The sequence below is a fragment of the Cucumis sativus genome, chromosome 3 (genome assembly GCF_000004075.3).
Source record: "Cucumis sativus cultivar 9930 chromosome 3, Cucumber_9930_V3, whole genome shotgun sequence".
Lineage (NCBI taxonomy): Eukaryota > Viridiplantae > Streptophyta > Magnoliopsida > Cucurbitales > Cucurbitaceae > Cucumis > Cucumis sativus.
This window is the reverse complement of record NC_026657.2, coordinates 37,228,048-37,239,652: the sequence shown is the minus strand read 5'-3', so window position 1 is coordinate 37,239,652 and position 11,605 is coordinate 37,228,048. Positions and strand designations below refer to the sequence as shown.

At 30.0% G+C, this 11,605-nt stretch overlaps 1 protein-coding gene across 1 annotated transcript; it reads right to left on the bottom strand.

Annotated features, from left to right (window-relative positions):
- Positions 1 to 3,536: 3,536 nt before the first annotated feature.
- LOC101218486 (protein WALLS ARE THIN 1) lies at positions 3,537 to 7,242 on the bottom strand. Its single transcript, XM_004147795.3, has 6 exons — positions 6,923 to 7,242; positions 6,733 to 6,795; positions 6,187 to 6,303; positions 5,664 to 6,081; positions 5,403 to 5,554; positions 3,537 to 4,075 (listed from the first exon to the last, which is right to left on the bottom strand). The coding sequence occupies exons 1-6, from the start codon at positions 7,150 to 7,152 to the stop codon at positions 3,871 to 3,873; spliced, it is 1,185 nt and encodes a 394-aa protein (XP_004147843.1). The 5' UTR covers positions 7,153 to 7,242; the 3' UTR covers positions 3,537 to 3,870.
- Positions 7,243 to 11,605: the final 4,363 nt, after the last annotated feature.

Sequence of the window (11,605 nt, the reverse complement as noted above, 5' to 3'; positions counted from 1 at the left end):
TTTACAATATATAACAAAATTTTTAGATTCGATTAATGTTTAATCGTCACCGATATGTTCTATCGGTAGTAATTGATTGACAGTAATAGAAGGAAGTTTATGAATGACTACCCTTAATAGAATAATTTTTTTTACTATAATTATAAATATTTTAATTTATTTTGATATTTAAAAAAATGTACCTTTTAAATAACAAAAAAAGAAAAGATAAATAAACATATTTTCAAAACTTATTAGAAATAAATTATTTCGTAAAATCAATCCTTTGGGTGTCTAATTAAAATATATATTATGGATTAATTAATTATATAATTTCGAAACATTATTAATTTATTAAAGATGGAGCTGAGATAAGTAATTGAGAATGTATTTGAAACGTGTGATTTTAGAGAGAAATTTGATGCAATTTCGTAAATCTGGCTACCTTTTTTGTTAATCGATCCATTAAAATACACGGTACTTTGAAGAACCTACGAATTATCCTGAAATTAGAGGCAGAGTTGAGGTTAACGGACAACCATAAATTCACACGTTTCCAATTTGCTAAAAATCTTATTCATATCCATTTTTGTTATTTACAACCATCTTCAAATTTGTCATTCCTACACATATCTGTTGAGGGGAAGGGTTAATTAGGATATACCAACTTTGGGCTTTGGGCTGATGCCTTGAATGCATTGAGGCCCCAAGTGGTGGCCCATGCCCTAGTCTACATGATTCTATTATTATTAATATTTTAAAAGTTAATAGAATAAACATTAGCACAATTAATCCGCTTTTTACTACTTGCTTGAGGCCAAGGGTATCCAACCGCAATCCATCACTTAGGGTTCACTATTTTTTTTTTCTTTTTTTTCTTTTTTTATTTTAAAGAAACTTCATATAGAAAAGCTAACAAGAACACAATCCTAATTAGAAAATATAGTTGAGATAACCGGTTAGAGATAATACGAGAAACTCCATCTTCCTCCTCGAAAAGACAAGAAGAGGAGAGCATAAAACAACACCTCTAATTATCATGCAACACAACCGATCTAACTAAGCAATGAGCCAACCAATTCACAGAACACAGATACCACTCAAAGGAACGGATAAAAGCCGACACAACTAAAACCTTAATGTTCTTAACAAAGCCTACTAACTCAAACAGATTCAGACTCTTATAAAATAAAATATTAATTAGCTCGAAACAATCGAATCCAATAAAAAGCAAGAAGGAGAGCCGACAACAAGGCATTCATTCAAATATTATCATAGGAACAAAAACCAGGGGAGGGTTCACTAATTTAAGGGGGAAAAACAATGAATAGGAATTCCTCTACCAATATTGGTTTCTACACAACAAACGTTATCATAGCCATAAAAGAAACATAAAATTGACGAACAATCAAAAGAAAATAGGACGAAATCAAAGAAGGAAGTATCAAAATCGAAATCTCGCCAACCGATTGCATGTAGCATAGTTTGTTGAAGTTTCTTTCACGTTGACTCGCTACCATTCGATTTCGTCTTCACCCATTTTTGTTCGTTTTCAGCAACAACAATTCATCAATTGTTCGTAACTCGTAAGCACGCTGCCGTCCGGACAATCGTTCAAAACGCCTTCGTCCCTTAAATGAAGTTGTTCTAGAAATCATATATTTTGGGGCGTTGGTTTATATTTTGCTAAACTTTTTAGTGGAGCCATTTAATACGTAGTTGCTAATAGTGACCTTTTTGTGGCGTTTTATGCCGCAAAACGTAGTTGCTATAAATACCTTTTCAAGAACAAAATTAGTTTTGTGAGTAAATAACCAATTTCTTTTGTAGTATAATGAAATTAACCATAATAGAAAAAAAAAACGTTGTGTAGTCAATGGCGTGGAAAATGATTTCATATACATGTATATTATTTGCTACATACATAGCTTTCTTTTTATATTGTAATACTATATTCATGTTAAGGTTCTTTAAAAAATATAACAAACTGATAAAATATTTACAACGTATAGAATAATTTTTTTTAAAAAAAAAACTCACATACCCACAATGAGAAATACCAAAAATGTCCAAGTCGACACACGTTTAATCGGCTACACATTCACGTCTTTTCTTTTAAACGATCATGGTACGTCATCATGTAAGAAATGATACACAATTGCATACCAAGATCTAAGCAATCATGTACTAATATCATTTATATTTAGTACAAGATCGTGTACTAATATCGTTTAGATTTGGTACATGATCGTGAATATACAAATCTAAACAATCATGTACCATGATCTAAACTATTTGTATTCAACATCATGTACCAAGATCTTTTATATTTAGTACACGATCATGAACTATGACCGTTAAGATCTAGAAGATGAAATATATGAGAGATGACGAAAATCGTTTACCATGTGAGAATTTGAAGAAGTGGAAAAAGAAACAAAAAACAAAGAAAAAAGAAATTTTAGAAAAGGAAACGAAGAAATCACGAACAAGAATAAATGGAAATATGCAGAAGAAGAAATAATAATATGAAAAAATATAAAAAGTAGATAAATAAATAGAAAAAAAGAGGAAAAAAAGTTAAAAATCGTCAACAATATTCAAAGACAAACATTTACGGTTTGATATCGTGAACTTTTTATTTGGTTACACTCACCCAAATATATTATATTTGTGAAAATTAACCATTCATATTACTCATTATGTTTATTAATTATTACATACCTAATTTGTCATCAAATCTAATCTCATGAAATGATGGTGTGAGCCCAACTTTGCATTATTATTTCCTACCAAACAAAGCTATATGTTAATTGCTCTCCCTCTCTCTAGCTATTATATTATTATACTGATTCATCTAAATTATGCTTTTTGAATCTCTTTTTTCTCAAAACAACATTTCCACTAGGGAGACAGCAACAATTCAGGAGAGCACGACCTGTTTCTTTCTTCCTTTTCTTTTCTTTTCTTTTCTTTTCCTTTTCCCTTTTCCCCAAACAACTCTAAAGCCAAGAAAAAAGTAAACCTTCCTACACATGGAAAAGTGATATTTTGGCTAAAAAGAAGATCCATTCTCAAAAAGATGATACAAACCCATTTCTCATCCCTAATTATAAATTTAATCACTCATCATTAAACTAATCACCTTCATTATTATATCATGGTTTAGATTGTCGGCCACAAGCTTTTTATTGTTTTCTTTTCTCATGTCTAAATTTAAACACAAATAATGATTTTAGGTGTAAGTATCAATACTAATTGTAGAGAAAAATAATGTCACCCATTTAAACATATAACCTTATGCTTCTATGTGTCTTGATAAATATTAAATCGTGTCGGCCATATAGTGTTGTTTGAATTTTTCTTTTTTTAATTTTCAAATTTTAGTTTAGACTTAAAAATACCCTAAAATGTAGACAAATCAATCATACAAAAGCAAAATAGTGGTATTTATAAAGTTATTGTTAAAAAGCAAACAAAACTTATAAAAACAAAATTATTACTAAATGAGACCTAGATATTAAAAAAGAAAAAAGAAGAAGAAAAAAAAAAAAAAGGAAAGGAAGATGGGGTTTAGAGCCCACACAAACTGAAAGTGGCATTGATGATCAATACAAGTTCATCCCTCTTCACATATGAATCTCTCTTTCAACCCCCCTTAGCTTTCCCCCTTTTCCCCAACCCATCTCTAATTAACAAAAGCCATTGAGAAAAAAGAAAGAAAAAAAATAATCAAAGTCAACAAAAGATGGCCAAAAGAAAAAGAAGAAGATGAAAGAAAATCTTAATACACACATAACCTTGTTTTATAATTAAGCGCTGTTCTTTTCTTTTGGAAAGGTAAAAAAGAAGAAGTGAGAGTTGAAAGATTTATGAGTTTGGTGAAAGTCGTCAAACGTTGCTGTCGTTTGAAGAATGGATGAGAAGTGGCTGAGTAATGGAGGAGGGCTTGATGATGTGTGGAGGTGTTCTATTGTTACCACTGTGGTCGGGAGCAGAGAGGATGGCAGCCTTCTCAAGTGCAAATTTCCTCTCTTCGCTTTTCCCCCAAAGAACGAAGTATAAACCGGCGATGATCAATACCGCTCCAATGATCCTGTGGTGTGTTCATCACCCTCACATTCATTATTAACAATCATTTTCGTAGCTACCATCATATAATAAATAAATAAATAATATTGATTTCTTTTATATATATTTATGTATAAAGTAATTAATCGGTGATTAAAGTTGTTAAGTTTTATTTATTATTATTACTATTCTTTTCTAAATAAATAAATATTTAAAAGTTGTGATCTGAACGTCTAACCCACGACGCCACCTTTGTGAATGTGATATAATTAAGCTTCTCCTTTATATATATATATAACATCCAATAACTCATCTTAAAGAATTAATTTGATTGATTTCGGGTGGTGAATCTTAAGTTTACCGTGTGAGGATAAAATTTTGTAGCTGTTTTCTTTATTGGATAATTTGTTTAGATACATGAATTAATCAAATATTGAAATATTACATAATTTTGGAAGTATGTGTTTGGACTCTTTACAAAGGAAGAGTCAAATTAGATGAAGCAATTTTGTAAGTCTCAACCAATTGATAATCACACACACATGTATATATTAGTTTTTAAAAATAAAGCTTATAATTATAAATATGAAATATAAGAAAATGAATCAAAATATAACAAAAGTTTTGGTCTATTACACGTAATAGACCGTGAAAGTTGTCTCATTTAAAATATTTTTTTCCTTTCCAAGTTGTAAAAGAAAACAAGTTTGTTTTTGCCAGGGGTTATTTGGAATTTTGGTTTCGGTTTTAATCTGTCTTTTACAAATTGTATTTGTTTTCCAGTAATTATTTTTCATATGAGTTTCAGCTTTCTTAAATAAGTATCTCAGATTTTTGCTTCTTCATATATTCCATCTCACATATAAGTATCCCTTCGTCTTTTTCCTTTTTTTTTTTTATACTATTTAAAAGTTTTACTTGAATTTTGCAAACATTAGTTAGAAAAAATAGATATTTCTAATACAAAAGGCACGTTGAAGTACGGGTTAAACTAAACTCTTGTAAAGAATTAGTTCTTACAGTTAGTTGATGAATTATATTAATGTGTGTCTAAGGTTAAAATACTAAAATAGCAAGATATAGATGTTAATAATTAAGTATACTATGAGAGTCTCAAACATTAAATAGAGTACCTCCGGTTCAAATGTTCTTTAAAGTTTAAATAGCTGAAATGAGTATTTACCTTGATAGTCTCTCTTTAAAAAATTATCAAATGAAATTTTGAATTCACATTTGTTTTGAGAGAAATGATTAAGTGGTGGAAAGCAGAAAATTGTAGTTTTAAAAGAATGCACTTTTGAAGGAGAAAGCAAAGTTGTGTGAAGATTGAGTAAGAATGGAAGAGGACCTACCCTCCCAAGAAGAACTGTTCACCCAAGGCGAAGGAAGCCATGACAGCGACAACCAATGTCTGAACTGGTTGATAAACCGCAACGAACACCGGCCCACCCCTTTGAATACACCATATCTGTACAGCAAAAGCAATTCCCGACGCTACCACTCCCTGCATTACACAATTATATATATCCCCCACTCACTTTCTATACCAAACCAAACCAAAAAAATAAAAATATATATAATTATAACTCATCAACTTAAAATCACATACATACCGCATACAGGACGCTAAAAATTTCACCACCAGAGTGAAAGAGCCAAGCCTGAGCATCACGCTCCGCAATGGCAGCGATGATGACAAATTGGATTATCCCAAAGAAACAAGTGTAGGAAGTGACAGAGAGACGAGCTGGGTATTTTTTCAAGACGGGTGCTTGCAAAACAAGCCATCCAGACCAAGACAAACAATGACCGATCAAAAAGACGCAGCCAAGGGTCCAGCTTTTCCCGGATGCGTCCCCAAGTGAAGCGAAAATGGGTGCGGTGGTGATGGGTGCAATTTGTAGTGAAGGAGTTGGGCTGTATATTGTTGGACCTTTGTAAAGAGTGATCACTGTGGCCCCAGCTACACAGCATATTGTTCCCAGCACTTTTGCTATACCATCTTTTCTGTTTAGTCTCACTTGTTCTATTCTGTGTAATCATATAAAATTAAAATTAACTTAAACGTACTCACCCAATAATCTTATTATTATTATTTTTTAAAAGTTCTGGATGTGTAAATTATAGATGTCTTGCCGGAGTAATGCAGCCATGAGGAATGTTATGGCTGGAACTGAGTTTTGTATCGCTGAAGCAAACGTCGGTGACGTGTTCTCCAAACCTAGCAAGTAGAATCCTTGGTTTGCCGTGATTCTGGTACATACAAAATTAAAAATTAAAAGTTATACACTACTATTATGATAAACTTAATTATATCATTATTTATAGATATGTTAAATATGTTACTGATAGTAAATTTAATTATATCAACTCTTCAAGTCTTACAAGTATCAATACTTAACTACACACTAGTAAGTAAAAGTTTTTCTTTTTGAGGTTTCTTTATTGATAAAATAAAATATAATAGGAATTGATATATAAAAATATGCAGGTTGTATATATATAAAAACAACTCACTTAATTTAAAACCAGCTATTAGAGTTTATTGATGATCATCTCTAACAAAAGTTTGAAAGAAATAAAATGTGATAAATTTTGAAATATTTGTAATTCTTTAAAAACTGTGTATATATATAGAAATTGAACAAAAAAGTACTATAGTCATAAATTAGGGAGACATACCCAACAAGGGCAAGAAGGAAGAACTGAAGAAGAAAATTGAAAGAAATGGGAGGACGTTCCTTCCTGAGAGAACATAAAATAATGAGTACTGTTGTGTGAGAAATGATGAAAGCAAAAAGAGATGTACATAATAAATGAATGAATTAGAAGAAGAAGAAGAAGAAGAAAGGAAAAAGGAGTTGCAAAGTACTTTTCGAGGAAATAGGCAAAGGGAAGGAGAAGGAAAAAGGCAATGATGTTCCTATAAACAAGGAACACAAGTTTACTAATGCCCATATTAAGGGCAGCTCTTGAGACAACGTGAAATCCAGCATAGCCGAATTGCAAGGCCAACATGGCGCCATGGAGTTGAAGTTTCTCAGGAATTGAACACCAAAATCTTGACGACCCAGAAACTGAGCCTCCTCCATGATCAGCCATTATTAATTAGATTATGAATTTGATAAAGAAAAAGAATAGAGAAGGAAGAGAAGATGGGTTTTGTTTTGTTTTGTGAAGAGAATTGGGGAGGAATTGGGAGATATAAATATAGGAGAATTGGAAGGAAAAGGGGAAAATGGAGAAATAATTAAGGGCCCCATTGGAAAGACCTAAAAAGACGTTGTGTCAACTGTTGGTAGCTTTCAAATGTTTGAAAGTTGTCTCCCACATTCGTCCTCTCTCTCTCTCTCTCTTCCTTCCTTCTCTTAGCTCTGACTAGACAACCTCATTCAATTACAACACTTCGAAATGAGAGAGAAAAAGGTAGTGAAATAATCTTCCACAAATTTTGACTTTTAAATCATTTCATTTTTTCTTTAAAATTAAAAACATACCATCGCACATCTTGGTTTAGGCTCTGGCTCTAGCCTTATAAATACGAGTTAGTTTACTATGATCTTAGGCTGATTACTAACTTACACATAGGTTATGTGGCAAACTCCTCACTCTCCATGTCCTCCTATTTATACTAATAACAGCAACGTCAAATATGGTTCAAAACAGTTTACTACTTTTAATTTAAGTTTTTAATTATTTTAATTTTTTTTTTGTTTGTTCATGTGTAATGAACGTTCCTGAATGTACACAAATGGATAAAAATAGGGTCAAAGTATATGTAAGGGATACATACCTATATCTCTGTAAGCAAAATTGAGAGTAATTGTTTATAAAGAGAAAAGATTTGTCTTTCCATTATGGAGCCGATGCAATGGTGTTTTCTCAAACACATTTTAGAATTTTTCAAGAGAAATTTGTTGTATGATGGTTAGGAAAAGATTGATGCTAATAGAATCTTAGAACAAAGTGTAACGAGTGAGATGGTAGGATGCTAATAATTAGTATCTGGTAGAGAAATATGGATGCCTTATTTACTCGTTATGTATTATTCTTTTAAAAAAAAGTGTAAGGAATTTTTTGCACAATCAAAATTTAATTACTTTTTATAATTGAGAAAATAGAGAATCCTAGTTGTAGAGAAATAAGTTTACAACTAAAAGACTAAATGTATTTTTAAGTTACATATACTAATTTGTCAATAAAAAGAGATTATTGATATTCTTTTCTTTGAATTTTACAATGTTAGAAAGGTTGATACTTCAGCTTCAATAATAATAAAAAGTTGTATTAAGGTAAAACTAAAAAGTATACACACTTTTTCTCTTGTATGAAAATTGTATATATTTTCAATAAAACGAAAATGATGAAGGTGCTATGAAGTGTCCTGCGTTCCATTTAGTGGAAATGTTCGAAGACTCCACTGATCCATCATATTTTTTTTATAAAAAAAAACCATATACACTTTTCATAAAAGAAAAAAAACCCTATATTTGTTTACACTTTTGTCAGTCAGTTTGTAGGGGATTTATAGAAGAAAAAAAAAAGCAGAGGAAAGCACTATTTAGTATCATAATTGTAAGTTGGGGAGCAATGATTTCATGTAAAAATAAAGTTACATTTTTTTTTATTCAAATATTGACCTTGAAGAAATTTCAAGTATTTAGTTTTATTTATTAAAATCTAATGGATAGTGAACACGTCCATTTGTTTTAGAGAAAAACTCAGTTTAATCTAAACAATTTTTTTGTTAAAAAAAAAAACCAATCTCCTACATGAAAATTTGTAATTGAACTCAACTAAGTATTTTTTTAAGGAATAATTACAAATTGATGCAACTTTAAGAACAAAAAAAAAGAAAAAAAGGATTTATTCAATGAGTAGGATAAAATTAGAGGTGAAATTAATTAAAGTGGATATTTTGTAGGTGTAATAATTTGAAATTAAAAGCAAGAGTATTTAATTTTAATAGAAAATGGTTTTACTTTTGGAAGATAAGTTTGGAAAAGTTTAGATTGAAATTAATAATTAATAAAAAAGAGGGATGTGTGTGTTTGGCAGCATGCGACTAATGATGAAGAAACACACACCCAGGCCCTCAGCCGCCATTACACATAAACATAACGCGCACGACCCCCAACCCAACTTCCCTAATTATTATCATCAATATTTCTTTTCTTTTTCTTTTTCAAAATTAAAAACATTATTTCTAAGAGTACGAGACAATGAGTCATGTTACTTTAGATATGTAATTTCGAGAAAACAATACAGTGTTGTTTCATCATTGTTAAGTCATCAAATTATTGTATCAGGGGTGTGTGTTAAGGGTTACCCACTCTTTAGGAGCAGCTAAATAAAGAGCCAAGAACTTAATAACTTTACTCCCATCACTCTTAATCCTTGTGTGTAAATATGGACTTTGAACACTTTGAGATTAGTAGTTTGATTCTTCTATGCTACATGTTTAATAAAAAAAATAGTTATAACGAAAAATATATTTATGACCCGTAATTGAATATTACAACATTTTAAAGATAATTATAAACATATAACAAAATCTATAATGATAGACTAAGATTTGAATATATTACAACATTTTAAGATAATTTGAATAAGATTTCAACTCTTATACTTACAATTATGCATACTGTTACAAGAATAAGGGAAAATATAGTTTTAGTCTACAAAACAAGAAAACAAAAAATAAATTGAATAGTTATCAAATAAAACATCAATAAATTTATCGATAATACAATATTTGATCTATCTTCGTTTAAGACATATATTAGAAGAACTTGAATAATTAAAGTTAGGAGTCGTTTTGGACTGCAAATAAAAGTTAGTGGAGTGAGTTAACTCAATTAATTTAGATACCCAACAATAATCTATAATTAAATATATTAAATACTATTTTAAAATGCTACAATATTTACTGTTTTTCACTTCTCTTTTTCTTTTTTGTTATAGTATTTATTACTTTTATCCCAACAAAAATAATTTATAAACTATTTCAGTCAAAAGTAAAATAGGCCATACTCCAAACATCCACTGTTACTGGTTTATATGAATTTCATCGACTATAAAAATCAACTGAAGCCGAAGGAGTGAATGAGAATTTTGTCAAAAACCAAAGAGGAATCGCACATCGGAAACTGTAAGATGTGTCAGTTACAGGTAGGGTGTTTTTGCACACCTTGCCGGAAGTGTAGAAAAAACTTCCACCCTTTTTAATTTATTCTCTTAATTTCCCTACTTTTTATATATAGTCTATTAATTTAATGTTTCCATTGAAAGGGCAACTCGAGAAGGAGGAGTTCTTTTTTTAAAAGGTTGAGACATAATGCTCCCCTTGAATGAAACAGCCATCATTAGTTCCAAATTTTCTTAGACAATATTTAATGGCTGATGAGGAAGAAGAATATATTTAGGGTTTAAAAGTCTTGAGGGGTCATGCTTTGTAATTATGACGTCTTATATATATATATACTGCTAAACTCTGGTTTTTGGTTTTCTTTTCTCCAGCAATGAACAAACAATGAACTCACTCTTACTCTCCCCTGTCACCACCACTACTGTTCCACTTTCTTCAGGGAGTTTAATTTGATAAGATTTGTTTGCTTGCTGAATCCTACGGTCCTGATGAGATATAAAATTTACAATAAATAAAATCTGATGGTAGAGCGTAGTATGTATCAATGCATTTGAAAGTTAAAGTGAAATCAAATTAATTATTGTTAGGAGGGTTATAAAATTGTCACTGTGTTTGTTACTATTATCTTTACCAATTGACTTGGTAAAAAAAGATAATGATGTACGAGACAAAATAACTTAAACAATCTCAATTTTAATCAAATTATGTTATTCGAGTAAATCTGATCAAATCTAATTACTTTTGTAATTGAAGTCCATTATGGTTAATTTATCAATAAAATCGCATTGTGATTATACCAATTTTGATTGCTAATTAATAAACATGACTTAAATTCTTTAGATTTGGTTTTATAATTATTTAGGTTCTACTGGATAACTCATTTGTTTTTTAAAATCAAAACTAAAAAATGAGTGTGTTTTGCAAATTATTCAAACTGAAAGATTGAAAATGAAGAAAAAAAAAGCTTTGAAAAAGTACATTTTGTAAAACAGAAAATAAATTAGTTGCCAAATGTATATTGTTTATATTTTTTATGAAAAATTTAAAACAGACAAAATAAAAATCAAAATTTGAAATGTTTATCATAGGAAGTCTTAGAAGTTTTGTTTTTTAAATTTTCAAAATTATTCTCTCTTTCCATATCTTACGTTAGTCTTTTAAGAAACGAAAGCAAAAATTAAAAATTATGCAAAAAAATAGACTTAAACTAAAAGCAGAAAGAAAGAACAGCTAGCCTTAGCATTTTTCCCTTTTCTACCGTTAAAGGTTACCTAAAACCTATCCTTCAACTTTAAACCTAAGATTTTCTACTGCTTTCTGTAAAAGCTCATACTTTTTACCTTTATATAATCTATTACTTGTTATTTAATACTACATTACTATTCTTAATCCATGTTGGACTTGGTA

Coding starts and splice junctions, on each gene's coding strand:
- LOC101218486 (XM_004147795.3), bottom strand. CDS start 7,152: ATGGCTGATCATGGAGGAGGCTCAGTTTCTGGGTCGTCAAGATTTTGG. Junction 5,555..5,663: donor TTTTTAGCGTCCTGTATGCG/GTATGTATGTGA, acceptor TGTGTAATGCAG/GGAGTGGTAGCGTCGGGAAT. Junction 4,076..5,402: donor GAACAGTTCTTCTTGGGAGG/GTAGGTCCTCTT, acceptor AACACACCACAG/GATCATTGGAGCGGTATTGA.